The 27107-nt window shown below is 42.8% G+C and overlaps 1 protein-coding gene across 14 annotated transcripts; it reads right to left on the bottom strand.

Annotated features, from left to right (window-relative positions):
• Nucleotides 1-334: 334 nt before the first annotated feature.
• LOC140534693 (galectin-1-like) lies at nt 335-26186 on the bottom strand. Of its 14 annotated transcripts, none has more exons than XM_072656011.1 (7): nt 23812-23900; nt 22486-22553; nt 16561-16728; nt 10179-10363; nt 9090-9169; nt 6315-6489; nt 335-2908 (listed from the first exon to the last, which is right to left on the bottom strand). In XM_072656011.1, exons 4-7 carry the CDS (start codon nt 10299-10301, stop codon nt 2882-2884), a joined length of 405 nt encoding a protein of 134 aa, XP_072512112.1. In that variant the 5' UTR covers nt 10302-10363; nt 16561-16728; nt 22486-22553; nt 23812-23900; the 3' UTR covers nt 335-2881. The 14 variants fall into 14 exon arrangements, 11 of the variants coding, with proteins under 11 accessions (XP_072512112.1, XP_072512106.1, XP_072512109.1 ...); XM_072656005.1 differs by lacking the exons at nt 335-2908; nt 6315-6489 and adding exons at nt 7775-8002; nt 8497-8668; XM_072656008.1 differs by lacking the exons at nt 335-2908; nt 6315-6489 and adding exons at nt 7775-8002; nt 8497-8605.
• Nucleotides 26187-27107: the final 921 nt, after the last annotated feature.

The following is a 27107-nucleotide window of genomic DNA, read 5'->3' as shown; positions in this document are numbered from 1 at the left end:
CCCTGTGGGCTTATTCTATGGTGAAAAAAAGCCTTTGAACTGGGAGCTGAGCCAGAACCAGTTATGCTTACAAATGTTTGAGAGCTGATCTCTTGCTTTCTTCCCTGCCTGGTAGGAAGAAATTCTGGAATTTATTATACTTAAGAGGAGGAGAGACCAAGGGCTCACAGCAGGGACCTCAGAGGCCATCTGGTTCAACTGCCTTATGTTACTGAGGAGGAAAATGAGGGTGTTGAGTGACTTGGGCCTCTAGGACCATAGGTGTAGAGAGTTGGAAGGAACGTGGAAGCCAAGCTCTTCATTTTACCCCTGAGGAAAGTGAGGCCCAAGGACATCATTTTAATAAATAAATTTATTTGGCTTTAGTTTTCAACACTTCCATAAGTTTTAAATTTTCTTCCCCTCCCCCTCCCCAAGACAGCATGCAATCTGATAAAAGTTCTACATATACATTCTTATTCAACATATTTTCACATTAGTCATATTGTATAGAAGAATAGAATAAATGGGATGAACTATGGGAAGAAAAAAACAAGACAAAAGAAATCAAGAGAGCAAATAGTATGCTTCGATCTGCATTCAGGCTCCAAAGGTCTTTCTCTGGATGTGGATAGCATTTTCTATCATGAGTATTTTGGAGTTGTCTTAGGTCCTTTACATTGCTGAGAAAAGTCTATCAAAGTCAGTCAGGGCATGATGTGGCTGTGACAGTATACAATGTTCTCCTGGTTCTGCTCATTTCACTCATTATCAGTTCATGTCAGTCTTTCCAGGATTTTTTTTTTGAAATTCACCTGCTCATCATTTCTTATAGCGCAATAGTATTGCATTACATTCATATATCACAAGGTATTCAGACATTCCCCAGCTGATAGGCATCCCCTCAATGTCCAATTCTTGGCCACCACAAAAAGAGCTGCTATAAATATTCTTATACGTGTGGGTCCTTTTCCCATTTTTCTTAATCTCTTTGCGATACAGCCCTAGAAGTGGTATTGCTGGGTCAAAAGGTATGGACATTTTTAAAGCCCTTTGGGCATATTTCCAAATTGCTCTCCAGAATGGTTGGATCAGTTCACAACCCCACCAACAATGAGTTAGTGTCCCAATTTTCCCACATCCAACATTTATCGTTTTCCTGTTTTGTCATGTTAACCAAACTGATAGGTGTGATGTGGTACCTCAGGGTTGTTTTGATTTGCATTTCTTTAATCAATAGTGATTTAGAATATTTTTTCATATAACTATAGCTAGCTTTAATTTCTTCCTTTGAAAAGTGCCTGTTCATATCCTTTATCTATTTATTAATTCTTGTAAATTTGACTCAGTTCTCTATATTTTAGAAATGAGACCTTTATCATAGATACTAGTTGTAAAAATTCTTTCCCAGTTTTCTGCTTCCTTCCTTATCTTGGTTTCATTGGCTTAGTTTGTGCAAAACTTTTCAATTTAATGTAATCAAAGTTATTCATTTTGCATTTCATGATGTTCTCTATCTCTTATTTGGTCATAAATTCCTTCATTCTCCAGAAATCTGATAGACAAACTATTCCTCGTTTTCCTAGTTTTTTTATATTACCAGTCTTTATCATGTATCTATTTGGACTTTATTTTGGTATACGGTGTAATTTGGTCTATGTCCCATTTCTGCCATACTATTTTTCAGTTTTCACAGCAGTGTTTGTCAAATAGTGAGTTCTTATCCTAGAAGCTGGGGTCTTTGGGTTTATCAAACAGTAGATTACTATACTCATTGACTAGTTTGTCTTGTGTACCTAATCTATTCTACTGATCTACCACTCTGTTTCTTAGCCAGTATCAAGTAGTTTTAATGATTGCTGCTTTATGATACCATTTAAGATCTGGTATGGCTTGACCATCTCCCTCAGTATTTTTTTGTGTTAATCCCCTTGATATTTTGGAACTTTTGTTCTTCCGGATGAATTTGTTATTATTTTTTCAGCTCTATAAAATTATTTTCTGGTAGTTTGATTGGTATGGCACTGAATAAGTAAATTAATTTAGGTAAAATTTTCATTTTTCTTATTGGCCTACTCTCAAGCAACTGACTTATTTTCAATTATTTAGATATGACTTTATTTATCTGAAAAGTGTTTTATAATTGTGCTTATATAGTTCCTGGGTTTGTTTTGGCAGGTAGACTCCCAAATATTTTATAATGTCTAAAGTTACTTTAAATGAAAGATCTCTTTCTATCTCTTGCTGTTGGGCTTTGTTAGTAATATGTAGAAATACCCACGATTTGTGTGGCTTTATTTTATATCCTGCAACTTTGCTAAAGTTATTTATTAATAGGTGTGGGCATGCCAAGCTGGGTGGTCCAGTGTCTCCCATATCTCACAATTGATTCCAATGTTTTTCAGAGAAATTGTGAGAGTGTCCTTTCCTGCTTCTTCTGAGCTCGGTGTGAGTTCTCTGTAAAATCATCTTTCACACAAACCTACATTTGGCATTCAAACAACGTGGCCAGAATGCTTGGCATTCAGTTTCTGAAAGGACCTCAGTGTCCTCTACATAGTCTTGGCAAGTGATCTTCAGATTCTTCCATTTGCTGTAACAGATAGTTCCACATATGGATAGTGTTGTGCTGACTGATGGAAAACCTGTGTTTCTTTGATGTTAACTGTCAGGTCAAAATGAGCACAAGCTTGAGAGAATCAATCTATATGCTGTTGCATTTCAGCCTCAGAGACTGGATTGAGTGAACAATCATCTTTGAACAAAAAGTCACACACCTGTTATCCTTACACTTTAGTCTTGGCTTTTAACCTTTTCAAGTTAAATAATTTACCATCAGTGCAATAGCTGATCTGGATTGTCTTCATTGAAGGTGTCTGACAACATAACTGAAAACATCATGCTAAAAGGCTGTCTGTCGGATCCAAATCTACAATAAAAGAAACAGAGACAAAGAGTCTTTTTCTGTATTTAAGTTCCATCTCACCTCCATGAAGGGACTCAGATTCAATCCAGCTCAGACTCTGTCTAATTGAGATTCTATCTGGCCCGCTTGTGAATACAAGCGTTACAAATGTCTAGGCTCCTTAAGAGTCAACCCAGTATGGTGAATCTTTAATAAGCTTTGTTTATCTTTGGCTTAAAAAAGACAAAAAAAATAAACTGAGGCTGAGCTCTGAGCCAATGGCACTTTATTAAATGGCCCATGGACCCTTCTAATGAAGAGGACTTCAGATCTGCCTCCTGATCTGCAATGCCCTCTTCCTCCAATGTCTTAGTTTTATCACGGTTGATAGATACCCAGGCGATACAGATGAAGCAGACTAAAAATACAGAATCTCATTGAATGATAGACCTTGTCCTTGACCCTACAGGAGGGTCTATACACAATATAGGATCCCATTGTTGAGAAATGGGCTAATGAACAGAACTTGACAAATCTTTCTTGACCTTTCAGGAGGTCTTACCAAGCCTATGATCAGACCCCAAGGCTAGGCTGATAAACAGATGTGAAAACATCTACAAGTTCTGATGGGTCAATAGCCAGGCAGGTCCCTAACCAGTCAATGAAGCTGTTTCTAGGTGTAGTGCTCATGGTCTTCTCCCTATGCTTAGCAATAAAGGGATGACAATGGACAGAAGGGCAACAAAAGTTGTTGAGAGGCCTTTCCATGTAATTGAGTCACCTCCACCATACTGGACTTGGTCACCCAAACCAGGAAAAACAAGGATGGAGTCTCTCTAATTAGCTTTGTATGATTAAGCAAATTAGTTTACAATCTGTAGTTCACAGCTCTGGGGACTATTATCATAACTTATAATCACCACCACTATGGAATCATACCAAATGGATTATTACTGATTGCAATTAAATGAAGATCCAGTAAAATAGGTGTCCCTGTATCCAAACTGAGACCTAGGGAATGACTGGGGTCTCTAGGAGCATAGGTGTAGAGAACTGGAAGGACCTTTGAGGCCAAGATCTTCATTTTAACCCCAGAGGAAACGGAAGCCCAGGGACTTCTTCAAGGTCATCTAGGCAATGAAGATTTGAGGTTAAACTCAAACCCAATACCTTTGAGTCCAGAACCAGTGAATGTCCTTCCAGTCTCCTCCCATCTGGCCTCCAAATGTCTCTGAGCTTCCTTAGGCTGGTCCACCAAGGGACACTGTGCTTCCCTGGTTTGTATTCAGCATCTTTCCAGCAGGTGGGCTTGCCCACAGTCTGTGCTCTGGCCCACTCCCTTCACTAATATAGAGAGGTTTCCCTTCAGTTACTACTGTGAGAAATCCCTTCACCATTGCTAATCAGGGATTGTCTAGGACTTCTTTTTTTCTCTCCAAATGCATTTATTTACTTTCAATTTTCATCAGTCACTTCCATAAGTTTTAAATTTTCTCCTCCTCTCTTCCTCTCTAAGACAGCTTGCAATCTTATATGGTTTCTACACATACATGCTTATTAAAAACATTTTCACATTAGTCATGTTGTCTATAAGAATTAAAATGAATGGGAGAAAACATGAGTAAAATTAAACAAAATCAGATATAACACAAGAGAAAATAGTTTGCTTCATTCTGTGTTCTGACTCCATAGTTCTTTCTCTGGATGTGGATTGCATTTTGCATCATAAATCCTTTGGAAATGTTTTAGGTCTTTGCATTGCTGTGCAGGGCTAAGTCTATCAAAAATAGTCCTCATACTGTCTAGGACTTCTAAATGCTAATAATCTTTTTTGTTGTGTTATGGTCTGGGCAAACCCGTGGAGCCCTTCTCAGAATGAATGGGGGGGGGGGGTATTTTTTTTCATTTCTGAATGTTTTATTTTTTAACTTACTTTAAACATTCTATTTTTAAAAATGTTGAATTCCAAATTCTCTCTCTTCCTCTAGCCCTTCCCAAATCCAATTAACAGGCAAATAATATGGTATCAATTAGAACAATGTTATAAATATATTTAAAATGCAAAGTAATACTAGGAAAAGCAGAGGTTAGTGAGAATACAGATGACAATTTTTTCCCATCTGAAAAATACCCAGGGACTCCAGGTGGAGAACCCCTGTTCTAGAGAGCCACTAAAGGACAGCTGAGGTACAGAGACTTGTCCAGGGTCACTTAGCCATCCTTCCCAACCCCAAAACCAGCCTTCTGTTCCCCAGGACCAGAATAACACAGAAAATGTCAGCTCTTATCATCATCAGCCCATTTATAATGAAAAAGAGAGACCCAAGAGTCAAAAATGGTCTGAAGCAGGCTTGATTGGAGCACTCATTTGAAGTCCACCTTTCTAACATTGAGGTGCCCATAGACAGCTTTTTATTTTTCTTTATTTAAAACAATTTTTATTAATTAATATTTAACTTTCAACATTCAATTCCACAAGACATTGAATTCCAGCCATGACAGCGTGCATTTTGATTACTCCTCCCAATCTGCTTTTCCTTCTATCACACCCCTCCCTTCTTTTATCTCCTTCCCCTCTACTTTCTTGTAGGGCAAGACAGATTTCTATACCCCATTGGTTATATGTCTACTTCCAAGTTATATGTAAAAACAATTGTCAACATTCATTTTTAAGACTCTGAGTTCCAACTTCTCTCCCCTCCTGCCTCCCTACACATCCCAACTAAGGCAAGCAATTAGATGTAGGTTATATATGTGTAGTCATGCAAAACACTTCATAACAGTCATGCTGTGAAAGACTATATTTTCTTCCATCCTCTCCTACCCCCCATTTATTCTATTCTCTCTTTTGACCCTGTCCCTAATTTTCTAAAATTAAGGCAATGGGGGGAAAGTAAACTCATGAGAATCATGCATCTTGACTCTAAAGTGTTGTTCTGAAAGAGGCATGGAAGTGTGAATGGGGAGAAGAAAGGAGTCGAACCCAGAACCCTGGGCTTGGACACAGGAGGACATAGGATCAAATTTCACCTCTACATGCTTACTACAAATATATTGTATGATCTTGGGCAAAGCATTTCTTCATTCTAAACCTGAGTTTCCTATTCTGGCTTCTGAGGTTCTCTCCAGCTCTACCTCTAGAATCCTATCATGTGTCCTGGGATACACCAGGGTCTTCTATTATTCTATTGGGACCACAGCTCTTCATAACTTCCTGCATTCTCTACACCCCCCACTCCAGCTCAAAGCATGCTGGACTTCTTGCTCTTGATGTTTGAAAACCTACTGACCCCTTTCACCTCTAGCTTTTCATCTTTTCTCCAACAAAGTTTGTTTCCAGGTATCTTCTGTTAAATGCAAGGGGTGGTTGAGATCATCTTGTGGATCCTTCACAGTTCTTATACTTTATGCTGTGATTCTGGAGTCTTACCTCATTTGTGACTCCTGGCACACAGGGAAAGTGGTTAATCATTTGTTCTGTGCTCCAAGTGCCCTCTGTTCTGGTATTGTAGACAACAATGTTGTAATCACCAAGATAGTTGAACCAAGATAGATTGAAGTGCAGGCCAATGTTAAGTTCATCCTTGCTCACGTTAATTCTGAATCTGGGAATTAAGAACACATCCCCATCATTGCCATGGGTCCCAAAGCCTTGGAAACCCCCACTCAGGAAGTTCCAGAGAAGAAGACCCCCAAAGAGACTCTTATCCAACCCTGACCTGAAACACCATGACTTCCCTTCTGTGGTTCCCTCCCAGAACCACCCTGTTTAACAAATGGCCATGGTACACATTTTACTACCTCCAGACACAGGGAGCTCACTACCTATGCAAACTGGGGCAAATTATCTCTCATAAAAGAGGCAAGAAAAAGAATTATCAATGGAGGGAAAAAAGGGCGAGGACAGAGGGAAAACATGAAGCTTACTCTCATCACATTTGACTCAAGGAAGGAATAAAATGCACACTCATTTTGGTATGAAAACCTATCTTACAATACAGGAAACGGGGGGAGAAGGGGATCAGCAGGGTGGGGGAGATGATGGAAGAGAGGGCAATGGGAGGAGGGAGCAATTAGAAGTCAACACTCTTGGAGAGAGACAAGGTCAAAAGAGAGAATAGAAGAAATGAAAGACAGGATAGGATGGAGGGAAATATAGTTAATCTTATACAACATGACTATTATGAAAGTCATTTGCAAAACTACACATATATAGCCTATATTGAATTGCTTGACTTCCCAGTGGGGATGGGTGGGGAGGGAAGAAGGAAGAGAAGTTGTAATTCAAAGTTTTAGAAACAACTGTTCAGTATTGTTCTTGCATACAACTGGGAAATAAAAAATACATGCAATGGGGTGTAGAAATTGATCTTGCCCTACGAGACAAAAGAGAAGATGGGGATAAGAGAAGAGAGGATGGGTAGAAGGGAGGGCAGATTGGTGGTAGTGGTAATTAGAATTGGGGTATTGGGATGGGGGAGGGGAGAGATGGGGAGAAAATTTGGAACACAAAATTTTGTGGAAATGAATGTTGAAAACTTAAAATAAATAAATTAATTAAAAAATTGAAAATCCAAATTTTTAAAATTCTAAATTCTCTCTTTCACTCTTACCCTTCCTCTACCCACTGAGAAGGTATGATGGTATCAATTGGAATAATGTTTTCAAGTATATAAAAAATCACAGAGGAGTAGTAGGAGAACTAGAAGTTAGTGATGACAATGATCTCATTTTCCCCCCTTTTGCAAAGCATCCCAGGTGGAGAACCCCTGTTCCAGAAAATCATCAAAGGACCACCCAGTTAAAAGAACAAGGGTCACTCAGCCATCCTTATGAGCTCTAAACCCTACCCTCTATGCCTCAGACTTGAAGAACAGAGAAGATGTCAGGTGCTATCATCCACACATTTATTAGTAAGAAGAGAACCCTAAGAGTCAAGAAAGGGGTCTGAAGCCAGCTTGACTGGAGGACTCATTCGAAGGACAATAATTTGAGCTTGAAGTCATGAGAAATTTCCATGTAGTTGATTGATTGTAAATTAAGATGATCAGGGAAACTCAACTCAGAGTCATCATGGAGCTTGATCTTAAACTGCTTGCCTTCAAAGGATATGCTAACCTGAATGGAGAGAGGGCAGGAGATGAACCCAGAACCTTGGGTTTGGAGACAGAAAGAACTGGGTTCAAATTCCACCTCAAGACACTCCCTACAGGATACTGTGTAACCTTGGGCAACTCATTTCTTCCTTCTGAGCCTCAGTTTCCTCCTCTGTAAAACGAGGGGGTCAGACTAGATGGCCCCTGAGGTTCTCTCTAGCTTTAAAACTAGGATCCTAGAATGCATGGTGGAATAACCTACAGTTTTGTTTTACCCTGTTGGGATGCCAGCCCTTCACAGCTCCCTCCCTTTCTCCTGAAACTCTCCCCAGCTCAATGGCTGCTTCCTTCCTTGCCACTGATCTTTGGAAATCCACTAATCCTTTTCTCCTCTAGCTCTTCATCATTTCCCCATCTTGCTTCCAAGATGATTCTGTTGAATAGCAGGAGCGAATGAGATCATCTCTCACATCCTTCCCAGTTGGAACGCTCCATGCTCTGATTCAGGGGCCTTACCTCCACCATCGTCCCTTGCTCAAAGAGGAAGTGTTTCTCTCTAATTTCTCTGCCCAAGTAGAAATCCTCTCTGGAGTTGCAAACAATGACTTTGGTGTCATTACCAAATCTGAAGCGTGGGTCAAAGTGTAAGGTAACATTACCATTGTCCTTACCTAGTTCAGTTCTACAGCTGGGAACAGAAAACACCTCTTCATCATTAGCATGGGTCCCAGAGCCTTGGAGACCTACTAGTCAGAGAATGCCTGAGCTAGAAGACCCCAAAGGGGCTCTCACCCAATCCTGACCTGAAGCACCATAGCTTCTCTTGTGCAGTACCCCTCCCATGCTGACCCTGGCCAACAAGTGACCATGGTACATATTTTGCCAACTCCAGAGACAGGAAGCTCACTCCCTATCCAAACTGTCCATTCCAGCCACTGGGAAATATCTATTGGGAAGATTTTCCTGATGCTGAGTCTGAGTTCTGCCATCTAAGGATAAGGCCAAACCAATTTGGTGCTTCTAATCAGGGGTCATGTGCAAACAGGTTGTAAAGGATTCAGTTCTCAACCATGGCTAAAGTTTGTCCCATCCTTCCCATCTCCACTTACTGCTTGGCATCAGGTGGAATATCTCCCAGTATTTTTATGCAGATTCCAGGTTGGAGATCCAAGCCAGTGGCAAGCAATTCCTGAAAAGATCAAAAACAGCAAGGTTATGTCTGCCTGAGATCAGAGGAGACTCAGAGCTTCCAGCTGGGCAGGGACCATCCTCTAGGAAGGTTTTAGAAAAGTGGATACTCTTCCAGGCTAGTTAGGGCTGAAGTGGGAGTCAGTCCCAGCTCTGTGACCTTGGGGAAGCCTTAGTTTCCCCATCGAGAAAATGAGGAACTAGCCTAGGTGATTGATCCAGTCCACTCTTAATTTTATGGTTCCGGAAACTGAGGCTCAAAGAAGCAAGAAGGGACCTGTTCCAGGTCACCCAAGTGAGCAACAGAATCAGATGTAGAATCCAAATTTTTGCTGGGTCCCAGGTCTGTGCTCTCTCTATCCTACTGGATGTCCCAAAGCCATCTTAGGTTTGAATTGCATGTGTCCTGGAAATTGGGCAAGGATGGAGGGGGAAGGGAGGACTATGGTTCTACCCCATGGGTAAGAGACAGACTATAACTCTACAAAACTCCCTGGTAGCTAGATAAGCCTTACCTTGCCTCGCCCACACTCACCAGCTATAGTCCTTCCTTGTATCTCATGCTCTCAGAGGTGTTCCCAGCTCATTAATCAGGAAAGGAAGTCCTCTCCAGAAATGTTTTCAGGAGGAGCTTCTCCCATACCCCAGAACCAAGACTTGGTTCGAATCTAGGGCAGGAGCAAGCCATGCCCAAGAGAAGGGAAATTGTTGAGGGAGAGGGAGGTTCACAAGGAATGGAGAATCAAGGATGACCTTGGCTGAAACACTAAGGTACGGGAATTTAGAGTTTTCTGCCCCACCACACCTTTGTGAGAAGGGTAAGGACACCAACGCAGCACAGATGTGCATTCCCTTCCCTTTCTAAATCGATGGAAAATGAATTGGGGGCAGGATGAGAGGAATCTCATGAGTTGGTTTCTCAGAAGATAGGAGTGTATTTGTGAGGTCATTTGGGTATTCCTTTTAAGGGAGTGGGGCTAGAATTAGAAAGGACTAAAGCAATCATTTACCCACTGCCTCCCATCCCTCTCCCCCTTCCATCTGCCATCTCCAGCATTCTTTTTCAATGCAGCCTTCTCATTCTGGATTCCTTCTGTCCCAGTGGTGGGGAGACTGCAGCCTCGAGTCCACATATGGCCTTTTAGGTTTGCCCATGCAGACCTTTGGGAGAATCCAAACTTCACAGAACAAATCCCTGTAATAAAAGGATTTGTTTTGTAAAACACTGACTCAGTCAAAAGGCCGCACCCAAGGACCACCACATGTGGCCTCCACGCCACAGGTTCCCCTCCCCTGTATCTGTACCATCAGGCTAGGTTAACTCTCTAAGATAGTCATTCATTCCAGGAAGTCTGATCCTCTGGCAAAATACACATCGACCCCACACTCCCGACTTAGCCTCTTTTTCACTCTCTACCCAAGGAAGGGAATTTCCCCATATCCTTCCACTACAGCTGGAAGGCTGGAAATACCCACTGACCCCTGGGGAGATGACCAAAGATGTTAAACTCATTGATTCCCTCTTCCCAAACAGAGACCAGACTGATTCCTTTCTCTCCTCCAACCCACCTCAGTCTTCAATGACCCACCTCATGCTGAGTAACAAGTGACCTTGGGTAAATTCCTTTCCTCTCTGCATCTCAGTTTCCCTATTTGTAAAAAATGTATATTTAGGAGCACTGAGCTTGGGGTCAGAGGACCTGGGGTGCAGGGTCTGGTTTAACTCCTCACTGCCCAAGGAACCCCAGCATCTCAGTTTCAGAGAAGGTGGTGACTTGTATTGGGGAGGGGTTTTTCCTCACCTGGGAATTCCCAGTACAATCATTGGAGTTCAGGTCCCTGTCCCTATCCTCTGACAAGGTCAGCGAATCTCCACATGGAAGGGATTTCATTGAAATAAAATCTTCCTCTGAAATATTCCCCTCTGAGGTCATCTGGGTTCCCTTTGAAGATCTTCTACAATGGGAAACTCGCTTCCTATGGCATCAACTGGTTACACTTCTGGACAACCCTCATGGTTGGATTGAATGGACAGGTCCCTCTGTACCTTTCCCCAATTCCTCTTGGTTTTTCCTCTGGGGCTGAGCAGGACCAGGCTCACTCCTCTCCTGCAGGATAGACCCTCTGTATTTGCAGGGAAGGCTCAGGCACCCAAGCCCCACACCCCCATCAATTCCTTCTCCCACCATCCATCTCAAAAACTAGAGAAGCGGGGGGTGGGGGTGGGGGTGGGGGCGGAGCCAAGATGGTGGAGTAGAAAGACGCAAATACACATAGCTCCGAACCCACAACCCATACAACATCAGTATAAAGTAACTCAGGGTGAATTCTGGAGCAGTGAGGCCACAGCACAGTGAAGCAAAGGAGATTTCTGTTCCAGAGGGACCTGCAAACCTCTCCCAAAAGGTCCGTCGCGCTGCAGACGCAGAGCCCAGCCCAGCTCAGACCTGCTGCGGCTGCGGCACCAAGAGGAACAGACCTGAGCAGGCTTCAGGGATGGGATCTCCAGCGGCCGCACAAGTCCCTCCACCCACAGGTGACGGGGGTCGGTGAGAGAGTCTCTTTGGCGGGTCAAGAGGGGAGTGGGGTGCCCTCATGGCTCGGGCCCCCTCGGGAGGCAGAAGCTGAGGGGCGGCGGCAGACCAGGGCTCCCTGGGCAGGCAGGAGCCTGGATCCATTGTTGAAGGTCTGTGCATAAACCCCCTGAGGGAACTGAGCCTGAGAGGCGGCCCTGCCCCGACCTGACCACCTGAACTTAATCTCACACTGAATAGCAGCCCTGCCCCCGCCAAAAGCCCTGAGGCTGGAAGCAGCATTTGAATCTCAGACCCCAAACGCTGGCTGGGAGGATCAGGAGGTGAAGTGGGTGTGAAGAGAATATTCAGAGGTCAAGTCACTGGCTGGGAAAATGCCCAGAAAAGGGAAAAGAAATAAGACTATAGAAGGTTACTTTCTAGGTGAACAGGCAGTTCCTCCCTGCCTTTCTGATGAGGAAGAACAATGCTTACCATCAGGCAAAGACACAGTAGGCAAGGCTTCTGTGTCCCAGCCCACCCAATGGGCTCAGGCCATGGAAGAGCTCAAAAAGAATTTTGAAAATCAAGTTAGAGAGGTGGAGGAAAAGCTGGGAAGAGAAATGAGAGACATGAAGTCAAAGCATGAACAGCAGATCAGCTCCTTGCTAAAGGAGATGCAAAAAAATGTTGGATAAAATAACACCTTGAAAAATAGGCTAACTCAATTGGCAAAAGAGGTTCAAGAAGCCAATGAGGAGAAGAATGCTTTCAAAAGCAGAATTAGCCAGATGGAAAAGGAGATTCAAAAGCTCACTGAAGAAAATAGTTCTTTCAAAATTAGAATGGAACAGATGGAGGCTAATGACTTTATGAGAAAGCAAGAAATCACAAAACAAAACCAAAAGAATGGAAAAATGGAAAATAATGTGAAATATCTCATTGGAAAAACAACTGACCTGGAAAATAGATCCAGGAGAGACAATTTAAAAATTATGGGCCTACCTGAAAGCCATGATCAAAAAAAGAGCCTAGACATCATCTTTCATGAAATTATCAAGGAAAACTTCCCTGAGATTCTAGAACCAGAGGGCAAAATAAATATTCAAGGAATCCACAGAACACCGCCTGAAAGAGATCCAAAAAGAGAAACTCCTAGGAACATTGTGGCCAAATTCCAGAGTTCCCAGGTCAAGGAGAAAATATTGCAAGCAGCTAGAAAGAAATAATTCAAGTATTGTGGAAATACAATCAGGATAGCACAAGATCTGGCACCCTCTACATTAAGGGATCGAAGGGCATGGAATAGGGTATTCCAGAAGTCAAAGGAACTAGGACTAAAACCAAGAATCACCTACCCAGCAAAACTGAGTATAATACTTCAGGGGAAAAATTGGTCTTTCAATGAAATAGAGGATTTTCAAGCATTCTTAATTAAAAGACCAGAGCTGAAAAGAAAATTTGACTTTCAAACACAAGAATGAAGAGAACCAGGAAAAGGTGAACAGCAAAGAGAAGTCATAAGGGACTTACTAAAGTTGAACTGTTTACATTCCTACATGGAAAGACAATATTTGTAACTCTTGAAACTTTTCAGTATCTGGGTACTGGGTGGGATTACACACACACACATGCACACGCACACACACATAGAGACAGAGTGCACAGAGTGAATTGAAGAGAATGGGATCATATCTTTAAAAAAAATGAAATCAAGCAGTGAGAGAGAAATATATTGGGAGGAGAAAGGGAGAAATTGAATAGGGCAAATTATCTCATAAAAGAGGCAAGCAAAAGACTCATTAGTGGAGGGATAAAGAGGGGAGGTGAGAGAAAAACATGAAATCTACTCTCATCACATTCCACTAAAGGAAAGAATAAAATGCACACTCATTTTGCTATGAAAAACTATCTTACAATACAGGAAAGTGGGGGATAAGGGGATAAGCAGGGTGGGGGGGATGATAGAAGGGAGGGCATGGGAAGGAGGGTGCAATTTGAGGTTGACACTCATGGGGAGGGATAGGATCAAAAGAGAATAGAAGTAATGGGGGACAGGATAGGATGGAGGGAAATATAGTTAGTCTTATACAACACAACTATTATGGAAGTCATTTGCAAAACTACACAGATTTGACCTATATTGAATTGCTTGCCTTCCAAAGGGAAGGGGTGGAGAGGGAGGGAGGTAAAGAAGTTGGAACTCAAAGTGTTAGGATCAACTGTCGAGTAATGTTCTTGCCACTAGGAAACAAGAAATATAGGTAAAGGGGTATAGAAAGCTATCTGGCCCTACAGGACAAAAGAGAAGACGGAGACAAGGGCAGAGAGGGATGATAGAAGAGAGAGCAGATTGGTCATAGGGGCAATTAGAATGCTTGGTGTTTGGGGGGGGAGAGGAGAAAAGGGGAGAAAATTTGTAACCCAAAATTTTGTGAAAATGAATGTTAAAAGTTAAATAAATATATTTAATATAAAAAAAATCTAGAGAAGCATTCCATAAGCCTTAGAGAGGTTGGAGAAACAGAAACCATGAGGGAGCTCCCAGAAATGCGTGGGGCAGAATAGAAACAGCTCCTGTCCTACCAAGCCCTCCACCAACCCCAAGTGCCTCACATCCTTAGCCTGATTCCAGTCACTTCCTGTCCCCCATAGTCCTGGCATCACCCCCCTTCCCCACCCCCTGCACTTCTAGAAGCATGACCCGTAGAGAAGTCCAATCTCCACTCTGAATCTGTTTCCTCCTCTATAAAAAGATAACAATCCTTGCATCAAATCCCTCCCTACATGTTAAGCGTGAAAGATGAAATGACTAAGGAGACAAAGGCTGGGTCTTCCCAGCTTATCCATGTCTTTAGCAATGCTGGGCAACTGTCCAACAAACCAGGATCAGGTCCCTTCCTCACCTTAGGGCTACACCCCAAATACATGGAGAGAGAAATTTTATACATGAAAAACACTCATCAAATGAGGTCAATTAATGAAAAGGAAACAATACAATACTATGTAACGTGACTTCTAATTGGAGGAAAGATTTGCTCCTTTCCAAATTGGGATTCAAAGAGTCAATAGGTGTAATTTCCTGAATTCAGAAAAAGAGAGGTGTCTCTCCCCACAAGTGTTTTTATATAACCAGTGGAATGTCGAAACACTCACTGATTGATCAGTACAGGGACAGTTTTCAGATAAGACATTTAGGTTGCTTCAAATGTAGAACTGTGTGAAATTGTGGGTCCGTACGTCAGCCTTTGGACTTGGACACAGTTCTGGTCAGCATAATGTGGGTCCTTAGTCTAAGCAGCAGGAAAAGGTGGTCTCACTTCCCAAACCTACAGGTGAGGATTCAAACAACACAAAAAGACTTTCAATTTGCACAATTGAAAAAAAAAGTTTTATCCCAAGAAAGAATTTTGACTAGACCCATAGTTAAATAGAAAAGGAATTGAGCTAGCTCCAGAATTGAATTCCAAGATGGAGTCAGTGTAGCTTCCAGAGTTAATCCTTTGCTGTCCTAATTCTCCCAATTCCCTCAATTACTCCTTTTGATTGATGTTGGAATGGAAAACTTACTCCTCCCCTGAATCATTTATCTATAAGTTTAATCCATAAGGATTTTCATAAATCAATAATCAGAATTAACTAAGTCAGTTTACAGATTTAGAGGGCATACTAATTTTGAGAAGGTTGATTTACTTGTCACCAAGGTAATCAAGAGAATTTCGACATAAAGACAAACTTCATGAAACAAAAAGCCAAGGGAAAATCATACTGATCTTCAGTATTAACTAAGACCGAGTGCCTTATATCCTAGGAGCCCACTCCCAATTTCCATTTAATCAGCATGTGCTGAATCCCAGATGCCTCCTGCATCCCTCTGGTGCCAACAAAGATCTGTTGGGCATTCTGGAAGATGTCTCATAGTTAGGGCAGCTCTGAAGAGGGCTTTGTTTCCCTGGTTCCACATCACTTGTAGAAAGTTCCTAGAGAATTCTGGTAAAATCTGCCAGTAACAAAACTTCACACAATTCAGTACAGCCTCTTATATTTAGTTGTCCAATCCTGAAACTTCATAGAATTTCAGTATTTTACACAAATTAGTGTTTCTTTTTTTGGCTACATCCTATCCCTGATCTGAGCATGATAAAAAAGTTCATGACCTGTAAGATGAATTATTATGTATTTTAAAATTATCAAACAAGTGTTTTAAAAATGGGAAAATAGAATATTGTTTGCCGGGAAGTACTTTTCAAACTTTAGCTCCCTCTAGGAGTTGGAGTTGGTCGTATGAACTGTTTGGTCCTGACTTGTGGTAGAACCTTCCTAGCTTGTTCTGGTCAGTCGAGACACAGGTGGGCATACTCTGCCTTGACCTCAACATAGTGATGTCATTTTTGTTCTCCTTCAAGTAGGAAAGATCACAACCAACCAGGGGAGGAGATATCCTTAGGAGTCCAGAGCCTTGAATGTGAGACTTCTCTCTCCCTTCCTGGTTCATGATCCTCATTTTACAGAAAAGGAAACTGAGGTCTGGTATGCGCAGCTGACACCCCTTAGACACACAGCTGAAGGGCAGAGCCAAGATTCTAACCCAGGTGTCTCCTACCTTCTCTTTCCTCACAGGTAAAATAGGCACAGGGAGTCTGGGAGGTTGCCCACCCTCCTCTTCTTGATGGCCCTCTCCAGTTGGGGCTCTCCAACTGATCTTAGTCACTCTTTCCCTCCAACAGATGACCATATGCTCTTAATGAAGGAGGCATTGACTGTCTAGTTGTGTGTCTGCCCAACATTTCTAGGATGGCCACTGTAGTGCCTCTAAGGATAAATTTACCTTTAGGACTCCGTCAGACTTCAACTCCTGTGTGCTTGCTGACAGCCTTACCTTCCTTCAGGCATCTGGTTAGTTCCCTCTTCCTCTCTCAAATCAATTCCTCTTCTGTGTTTTTCAGTACTTGGGGGCAATGGGGTAAAAATTTTAGGCCAGACACTGGCCAGTTGAGTATGGGCCAGACAGTTCTGAGGAAAGCCTCTATCTTCAAGGGTACTTCACCTTGTGGACAGATACACAGGAATTAAAATTTATTCACGTTCAGGTTCCTGAACCTGAACCTGAAGTGGGGGAGAAAGGGTCAATTGGATACATTTAGAGGAGTCATGGTGACCCCTCCTGGAACATACTAACATCTTTTTTTTGAGGGGGGTCACACTTCAAGACCTTTGTTGTTCTTAAGAGAAAAATAGATCCCTCATATTGGAAGTTTTTATTTTTTAAAAAAATTAATTTATTTTAAGTTTTCAACATTCATTTCCACAAAATTTTGAGTTCCAAATTTTCTCCCCATCTCTCCCCTCCCCCACCCCAAAACATCAAAATTCAATTACCTCTACCACCAATCTGCTATCCCTTCCCTTATCCCCATCTTCTCTTTTGTCCTGTAGGGCAAGATAAATTTCTACACTCCATTACCTGTATTTCTTATTTCCCAGTTGTATGCAAGAACAATACTCCACAGTTATTCTGAAAACTTTGAGTTCCAACTTCTCTTCCTTTCTCCCTCCCCACCCATTCCCATTGAGAAGGCAAGCAATTCAGTATATATGGGTAGTTTTGCAAATGATTTCCATAATAGTCATGTTATGTAAGACTGACTATATTTTGCTCAATTCTATCCTGCCCCACATTTCTTCTATTCTCTCCTTTGACTTTGTCCCTCCCCAAGAGAGTTGACTTCTAATTGCTCCCTCCTCCCATTGCCCTCCCTTCCATCATCCCCCCCACTTTGCTGATCCCCTCCTCCCCCCGTTTCCTGTATTGTAAGATAGGTTTTCATACCAAAATGAGTGTGCATTTTATTCCTTCCTTGAGCCAAATGTGATGAGAGTAAGCTTCACATTTTCCCTTTCACCTCCCTCCTTTTCCCTCCATTGAAAAATCTTGTTCTTTCTTCTTTTATGAGAGATAATTTGCCCCATTATATTTCTCCCTTTCTCCTCCCAATACATTCCTCTCTCACCCCTTAATTTTTTTTTTTTAGATTTGATCCCTTCCTATTTAACCCACCCTGTGCTCTGTGTGTGTGTGTGTGTGTGTGTGTGTGTATAATTCCACCAACTTCACAGATACTGAAAAAAGTTTCAAGAGTTACATATATTGTCTTTCTATGTAGTAAGTCCCTTATGATTTCTCTTTCCTGTTTACCTTTTCATGCTTCTCTTGTTTCTCATGTTTGAAAGTCAAATTTTCTTTTCAGCTCTGGTCTTTTCATCAAGAATGCTTGAAAGTCCTCTATTTCATTGAAAGACCATTTTCCCCCTGAAGTATTATAGTCTGTTTTGCTGGACTCTTGGTTTTAATCCTAGTTCCTTTGACTTCTGGAATATCATATTCCATGCCTTTTGATCCCTTAATGTTGAAGCTGCTAGATCTTGTGTTATCCTGATTGTATTTCCACAATACTTGAATTGTTTCTTTCTAGCTGCTTGCAATATTTTCTCCTTGATCTGGTAACTCTGGAATTTGGCTACAATGTTCCTAGCAGTTTCTCTTTTTGGATCTCTTTCAGGAGGTGATCAGTGGATTCTTTCAATATTTACTATGTCCTCTGGTTCTAGAATCTCAGGGCAGTTTTCCTTGATAATTTCATGAAAGCTGATGTCTAGGCTCTTTCTTTCATTATGGCTTTCAGGCAGTCCCATAATTTTTAAATTGTCTCTCCTGGATCTATTTTCCAGGTCAGTTGTTTTTCCAATGAGATATTTCACCTTATCTTCCATTGTTTCATTCTTTTGGTTTTGTTTTGTGATTTCTTGGTTTCTCATAAAGTCATTAACCTCCATCTGTTCCATTCTAATTTTTAAAGAACTATTTTCTTCAGTGAGCTTCTGAACCTCCTTTTCCATTTGGCTAATTCTGCATTTTAAAGCATTCTTCTCCTCATTGGCTTTTTGAACCTCTTTTGCCCATGGAGTTAGCCTATTTTTAAAGGTGTTATTTTCTTCAGCATTTTTTGGGTCTCTTTTAGCAAGTTGTTGACTCACTTTTCATGATTTTCTTGCATCTCTCTCATTTCTCTTCCCAATTATTTCTCCACCTCTCTTACTTGATTTTGAAAATCCTTTTTGAGCTCTTCCATGGTCTGAGACAATTGCATATTTATTTTGGATGTTTAGGATACAGAATCCTTGACTTTTATGTCTTTCCCTGGTGGCAAGCATTGTTCTTCCTCATCTGAAAGGATGGGAGAAGATATCTGCTAACCAAGAAAGTAACCTTCTTTAGTCTTATTTTTTCTCCCTTTTTTGGTCACGTTCCCAACCAGTTACCTGACTTTGGGGTCCTTTTTCAAGAGTAGGATATACTCTGGAGATCTGTAAGATCTCAGTTCCTCCAAGGTGGCACAATCAAGCCTGTACACTGGTCTGGGAGCAACAAGAAACTTTTGTGCTCAGAATCTGTGAGTACTAGAGTTTCCTCTCCATAATCACCTGGCTTCCAGTTCCACCAAGCCAGCACTAGGGGCTGACATTCAGATCAGATGCTCAATTCCCCCAAGGGCTTTACAATGAGGACTTCTACAATGCATGTGGGCTGCTGCCTGCCTTGGCAGCACCTGCATGCTGCTGCCTCTGCTGCCAGCATGAGGCCAGAACTATGGGGATACCCTGCTCCCTTCTAGGCCAGCTGAAAAAAAGCCTCTTACTGACCTTTGGCACCTGTGGGTTGAAGGATCTGCCCTGCCACTGGGGATTCTGTCCCTGAAGCTTGCTTTGTCCTGCTCCTCCAGATACCATCCTGGGCAAGGCTGGGCTAGGTTCTGCTCCTCATCCTGTGCAACTGACCTTTCCCATCAGCCTTTCAGCTCACCCTGGGCTGGAAATCTCCTCCACTCCATGTTCTGTGGCTTCTGCTGCTTTAAAATTCATTGAGAGTCTTCCTTTACAGGTATTTTATGGGCTGTGGGGGAAGAGCTAGTGTATGTGTGTCTTTTTACTCAACCATCTTGGCTCCACCCCCACACTAACACCTTAATACATAGCATAGTGAATAAACCAGTTCCTTCCATGGGGCAGGGGGACAAGCACATCAAGAGTCCCAGGGAAAGAGATTAAGACCCCCCATGTCCATTACAGCCCTTGGAGAGCAGGGTCCTCTTTCCACTTAAAGTCTGGGCAGAGTCAAATGGCACCTCCAGTTGGTGTTCAGGGTACCTTCCTCCATTCACCCACTAGAACCTGAATTCCAGGCTTCTGATTCATCCCTTAGGAGGCAGAGCTTAATGACTGAAACTTGATGCTCCAGAACTTTGAACCAGGCTAATTGGCTCAGTTGGATACTGGGCACCAAGATCAACTCAGTGAAGGGTGTGTGTGTGTGTGTCTGTGTGTGTGTGTGTGTGTGCGTTTGTGTGTGTGTGTGTATGTATTAAAAAGTGAAGCCCTTGTACCAGGCAGAAGAAGAGGGTTGGGAATTAATATCCCTCTGTGTTCTAAGAAAGATCCCCTTAAGATCATTGATTTAGAGATGGTAGGGGTTTCAGGAGTCATTTAATCCAACATCTTCACTATTGCAGAGAAGGAAACTGAGGCATCCCTTGCCCCCAGAGTCATTGCTCCTTGGTCTAGAAGAGAGGGAATGGGGAGAAAGAAGAGAAGTTAAGGCAGCATTGGCCAAGTCAGAGCTGAGAGAAGGGGGAAGTAGAGACTGATCAGAGGGATGTTGGGGAGAGGATGCTGCCATAAAGGAAATGGCACCAGAAGACAGAAGCAGGAGGTAATGGGAGGCTAAAGGATGATGGGATAACTAGGTCCCTTGGGGAGCTGGGAGGCAGGTCCTGACCTACTGATCCCAGAAGATGGAGAATTTGTGTGTATGTGTTTATGTGTGTGTGTGTGTGTGTCTTTTGTGTAGGGATTGCAGTTTTGGAAGGGAAACATCTAAACTGGACAAGGATATGGGGTCTGGGGAAGGGGTCGTCTCCTGAGAACAGTGTTAAAGAGACCAGGGGAGAAGAAATGGGAATCAGATGACAGATCATCCTCTTGGCTGCCCTGCAGCTGGTCAGGTGGCCTCAGTCTCCAGACTATCAATTCTGCCATACTATCCACTTTGTATTGAGGGCCCTCCAGGACCTCTCTGTCCCAGGGCTGGGCTCTGCTCAGGGAAGGTGAGTCCATGTGCTCTAAGTGAATCTCATGACCTAAGGCCCAAGAAACCAGGCTCACAGAAGCCTGCCCTCATCCACACAGCCAATTCCCAGGAACCTAGCTTTCACCTTTGGATCTTCAGGTACCCAGAGTCTCTTTCCACCCAGGCCTGGGGGCTCCCTCTCATTCCTCTCTTGGACACTGCACCTGGTCTAGAGTGGCTGATCTCCCCGCTTCTGCTGTGGGCAGAGTGGATGTGGTGAGTGGACCTCTTCCAGCCAACCAGCTGTAGGACCAGGGCCAGACCCAGAAATGGTAAGCCCATCTCTTGGCATGCACTGTGGAGACTTGGGCTTTGAGGATGAGCCACCTTTATTAGAAGAATTAGGAATCAATTTTGATCACATTTGGCAAAAAACACTGTAAATGTTGCACCCATTAAAAGTAGCAGATGGGAGCATCATGAATGAAACCGATTTGGCAGGACCAATAGTTTTCTGTCTAGCCGTTGGAGCCACATTGTTTCTGGCTGGTAAAATTCAATCTGGATTTGTATATGGGATCAGTGCAATTGGTTGTCTAGGAATGTTTTGTCTATTAAACTTAATGAGTATAACAGGTGTCTTGTTTGGTTGTGTTGCTAGTGTACTTGGATATCGCCTTCTTTCAGTGATCCTACTTTCAAGCTTTGCAGTTATATTTTCTTTGCAAGGAATGGTTGGAGTTATTCTAACTGCTGGGATTATTGGATGGTGCAGTTTCTCTGCTTCCAAAATTTTCATTTCTGCCTTAGCCATGGAAGGACAGCAACTTCTGGTAGCATATCCTTGTGCTTTGTTATATGGAGTCTGCCCTTATTTCCATTTTTTGAACTAAATATCTTGGATATTGGACATCTGTAGGCCAAATACTGAAAATATAAAGGACATTGAACTCTTACATTGGCCTAGTAGACCACACTACACAATCACTATCATGTGTTTGACTCTTGACCTTTGGAAAAATGGGAATGAACTCGTATCTCTTGTTCATTTTTATGGAACTTTTGAATACTTGGATTTACCTGCAGTGTGTATAGCATTAAGTTTAAGTGTTTGTGCTTATACAAATAAGATATAATGTTTCTTTCCTGTTCCTACAGCTTTTAGAAAAACAACATTGTTTCTTGCAAATTATTATGATGGTTTTCATAGATTTTTTATCAAGGAGTGAAAGAAACCACATTTAATGGTCTTTCTAGAAGCCATACCATGTAACACATTAGCAAAGATACTCCAGTGCTAGATCTGTTGCAAAAATTGTTTCCCAAGGTGTAGAAGAAAATTTTATTACACTTGAACCAAATGCACTTGAAACAAACATAATTCCTGATGTAATGTGTTGGAACTTTGCATTTCAAAAGTTGTTTCTTTAACATAATAAATAATAAAAAAAATTTTCTTTAAATTATCTTATGTAAAAGAACTTGCTAAAATGCAAAGGGGTACAAATGACTAGGTCTACTTCTGATACTCAAAATGTGAATAAATGTTTAGATATTAGCGTTAGCAGAAATAAAGTGACTAGGACTGGCTAGTCAAAATTTATGCTCATATTAACAATTGATACTAGGTTCACAGTACTTCCCAGAAAAAACACTAATGTTTTTGAGAAGGATACTTACAATGTAGCAGTTGTCAGTATTGCAGTTATCAATGAAAAGTACATTTGATGCTTATTGATTAAATTTTCCTGAAGTAAAAAAAAAAAAAAGGTTTACAGGACAAATCCAGTACTTGAGGACCACAGGTCTTAGGTTCCCACCCTGGTGTAGGACTTCTATAGGTTTGTCACCTTTTTTTTGCATTATATCCTGGGCCCCTGACAACCTGGTGAAGCCCATGAACCCCTTGTCAGAATGAAGTGGAATTTTTGTTATTGTTTTTTTCATTAGGTGAAAGTTTTGTTTTAATATTTTTTGACATTCTTTTTTTTAAATTCAGAGTTCCAAATTCTCCCCTACCAATCACTGCTCTCCTCTTCATTTAAAAATCAAGCCATATACTGTAAAGTGGAATAATGGTCTTAAATGAATAGAACACACAGTCATACCAGGAACACTGGAAGTTAATGAGAATAAAAATGACATTTTTTCCATCTGAAAATTACCCACGGAGCCCAGATGGAGAACACCTGTCCTAGGGAGTCACCAAAGGACCATTGGTAAGAAGGGATTTATTCAGGGTCACTCAGCCAATCTTCCCAATTCCAGACTCGGCTGTCTCTGGCTCAGACTAGAGTAATCCAGAAAAAGTCAGCTGTTACCATCATCAGCACTTTTATTGACTAATAGGAGAGACCCAAGGGTCGAGAATGCTAGGAAGCTGGCTTGATTTGAGAGATCATTCAAAGGCCAATGTTCTGAATATCATGTCACCATGAGCTTTCAGGTAGTTGATAATCTTTGCCCGAGTGTAATTTGGGTAAGTGAACTGGTAACCATCAGGCAACGTTATCCGAAAGAAAGACTCTTCAAATATTATGGAAACCTGAATGGGAAAGGGACAGAAGGAGTTGGACCCAGAAGCCTGGGCTTGGAGGAAAGAAGACCTGAGTGCACATACTTCCTCAGGACATTTACTGCAAAACCCTGTGTGACTATTCCATTCTGATCCTCAGTGTCATACTCTGTAAAACAAGGGATCAGACTAAATGGTTTTTTCCAGCTCTAAATCTAGGGTCCTATTATATGTCCTAAGACACTCCAAAGTCTTCTGTTATCCTATTGGGATCACAGCCCAGCGCAACTCCCTCCCTTTCTTCAGTTCAAGGCATGCTGGGTTTCTTGCTGCTAACCTTTGGAAACCCACTGACTCCTTTCTCCTCTAGTTTTTCATCTTTTCCCCATCAGTGTTTGCTTCCAGGACTCTTCCTTCAAATATGAAGAGATCAGATCTTGGGTTCCCCATTTCCACCTCTGATATTTCATGCTCTGATTCTGGGGTCTTACCTCTGCCCTGGTCCCCTTCTGAAATGGGAAGTGTCTCTCCTTTAATGCATGCCCAAAATAGCCATTAACACGGGTGTCACAGACTATGGTGTTGTAATCATAGTAGTTGAAGCGTGGGTTGAAGTGCAGGGCAATGTCAGGGTCTTCAAAGCCCAAGTCAAATGTAAATCTGGGAATTGAGAACACATCCCCATCACTGCCATGGGTCCCAGAGCCTTGGAAACCCCTACTCAGAGAATGCATGAGCTAGAAGACCCCAAAGAGGCTGTCACCCAATGCAGCCCTGCAGCACCATGGCTTCCCTTCTGCACTACCCCTCCTATTCTCATTCTCTCCAACAGGTGGCCATTGTACACATTTTGTTACCTCCAGGACAAGGAGCTCACTACCTGTCCAAACTGTGCATTCCAAGCACTAGGTAACTCCTGTTGGGAAGCTTTCTCTCATGCTAAACTGTTGCCCTGCCATCTGGGGTTGAGGCAAAACCAACTGGTTGCTTCTAATCAATGGTGAAGTGCAAGCAGATGTGTACAGGATTCACTCATGGTTAAATTGTGTCTCATCCATCCATCCCATGTTCCACTTACCTGGTGGCATCATGTAATATGTCTACCGCTATTCTTATGTGTGCTTTGGGTTTCAGCTCCAGGTTAGTTGCAAACAATGGCTGAAGAGACCAAAGAGAGCAAAGTTAGGACTGGTTTAGGGCTGGGAGATCCTATAGCTTTCAGGTGGGCAGAGCTCACTTTCCAGAAAGAATCCAGGAAAGCAAACTCTTCCCCAAGCTAGTTAGTGCTGAAGTGTGAGTCACTTCCAGTTCTGTGACCTTGGGGAAGCCCTTCATATCAATTTTCCTATCTGTTAAAGGAGTAACTAGATTGACCCAGACCAGAAACTGAGGCTCCAAGAAGCAAGAAAGGATTTGTTCCAGGTCACCCAAGTGAGCAACAGAATCTGAAGTCGAATCCAAGTATTTCCTGGGTCCCAGGGCTATGTTCTATCTTTCTCACTGGCTACCACAGCACCATCTTTGGCTGTCATCACATACATTCTGGCAATTGGGCAAGGATGAAGGGGGAAGAGAGGATAGTGGTGCTACACCAAGGGAAGGAAATAGACTGTACTCAATAGGAAACTCTCTGGCAACTAGGTAAGCCCTACCTTGCCTCCAGAATATGTTCAGTCATTGTCCTGCCTTCTTCATTCCCCCAGAACTGCCTTCATCTCATTTGATGAGGCAAAAAAAGCCTCCCCAGGAAAGTTTTCAGGATGAGTTTCTCCCTTTTCCAGAGCTAGGTCTTGGTCCCAATCTCAGGCAGAGGTCAGTCATGCCCAAGAGAAGGGGAGTTGGCAAGGGAGGGAGTGGTTCAGAAACAATGGCAAATCAAGGGTGAACTTGGCTGAAGCACTTAGGTAAAGGAACTTTGCTTCTCCTTCCCTGTGGTAAAAGGGTAAGGGAACCAGGCCAGCACATATGTGTAGTCTCTTCCTGTTCTTAATCAATGGAGAAATAATTGGAGGGCAGGGGGAGGGGAATCTTAGGAGCTGGTTTCCCAGAGGAAAGGAAAGTAATGTATTTGTGAGATCAGTTGGGTATTATTTTTAAAGATGGGAGAGGCAGCTAGAATAAGGAAGAACCTAAGGAATCACTTGCCCCCTGCCCCTCCCCTTCTACCATCTCTAGCTTCCTCCTTTTCCAATGGAGCCTCCTCAGCCTGGACTCTTTGTGTACTCTGAGGCTGGATTGGAGTTAGCTCTGCCTGGAAATCAGTTATTCTTTCCAGAAAGTTTGATGCTCTGGCAGAAGCTTCATTTCTTGACCTCCACGCCACCTTCCCCCTTTCCCTTCCTTGTCTATTCAAGGAAGGGAATTCTTCCACATCCTACCCCCCTCCCACCCTCATGCAGATGAAGACCCTCTGAGCCAGGGGACATCCTAACCTTAATCCACGTCAATTCCCATTTCCTCCTTGCTCACCTCTCCCGAGGATTTCTCTGGACTTACTACCTGGTCAAAGACAATTTACAAAGGGGAGGTATGGAGGGTCCACCCTTACAAGGTCTGGGGAGGTAGGGGGGGAATGGTTAGAAGAGATAAAGGAGCTCTAGCCCACAAAGGGAGAGTGGTTGGAACATTCCCTCCCCATCTCCAACACACTGTCTCAAGTCTCTTTCTGAGCTCTTTCTGAGTACTGACCCTAGAGGATCCCCTAGTTTTGGACCAGCAGCCTGTCTACCCTGAACAAGGAGACCCTGGCACACTTACTTTGGCCATGACTGATAGTGAGAAATACTCCTGTGATTCTCCTGGTTGTGCTGGGTTTCTGAAGGATTGAAAGTCCAACTCCAGCTCTGAGATGGTAACTCAAGGAAGTGGCAGACTTTAAATAGATGGTCATCCTCTGGGCTTCCTCAGTCTCCACCTCCTCCAGCCCTCCCTTTGTCACTTTCCCCCAATCCTGAGCACAAAAGGGGAGGGGGCATGTTTCAGGGGTGGGGCAGGTAGAGTTTTGGAAGTCTTTCTAGGAGGGGCAGTCAGCGTAGGGGGAGACAATCCCTTGGCCACACAGCCTCACCTGAAGCTCCATTCTCTTCTAGTCTTTTAGTCCACACCCAAACCCCCAAATATGTCCTTTGGGGGATGGGGTTGGAGCGAGTGGTAGAGAGATTAGTGGGGTCAATGAAAAACTAGTTTTAGAATGAAGTGGAACTGGAATCTGATATTTGAGGAAGGGACTGGGGACAGCTGGGGAAAAAGCTAAGGTGTGGGTGAGAGTCAGTCCCTTAGCCTCCAAAGAGTCCATGTGAAGGGGGAAATGGTAATCAGAGACATTATAGCATGGAAGGACCTAAGAAAGAATCTAATTTCTTAACCAATGGGGAAACTGAGGCCCCAGGGTCACTTGGACTGTAAGGAGGAAAAAGTACTTATACCCAGGTCATCTGACCCCAAGTCCAGTGCTCCTTCCATGAGGCCAGAAGATAGAGAAACTGTTGTTTTTCTTTCCAGCCTGTTGTCAGAAATCACTCTCTGTCCCCTCTGCTTCATGAGACTGGAGGGAGGCAGGCTGAAGTTTCTCAAAAATTCATGTTATTACCTCTGACCTTGTAACTCTGTTTGTCAGGGAAAGGATTTGTAGGTGTCTAAGGGAAGCCCCTAGCCTGGGTCCCATTCTCTGGTTGCACCAAGGCACCCCTTTGGGTCCCTGCCATTCCCTTCCTTCACAGCACCCCAGATCCTTCCCTTGACGATGAGACCCAGTGAACAGCAGAGGTACAGAAGATTGTACAAAGGT

This window comes from Notamacropus eugenii, chromosome 3 (assembly GCF_028372415.1).
Source record: "Notamacropus eugenii isolate mMacEug1 chromosome 3, mMacEug1.pri_v2, whole genome shotgun sequence".
In the NCBI taxonomy this organism is placed as follows: Eukaryota; Metazoa; Chordata; class Mammalia; order Diprotodontia; family Macropodidae; genus Notamacropus; species Notamacropus eugenii.
The sequence above is the reverse complement of the archived record's forward strand: the minus strand, read 5'-3'. Positions and strand labels throughout refer to the sequence as shown.

Coding starts and splice junctions, on each gene's coding strand:
- LOC140534693 (XM_072656004.1), bottom strand. Junction 21,193..22,485: donor ATACTGACAACTGCTACATT/GTAAGTATCCTT, acceptor CTTCTAATAAAG/GTGGCTCATCCTCAAAGCCC. Junction 18,907..21,029: donor GATCAGCCACTCTAGACCAG/GTGCAGTGTCCA, acceptor CCATCCTTTCAG/ATGAGGAAGAACAATGCTTG.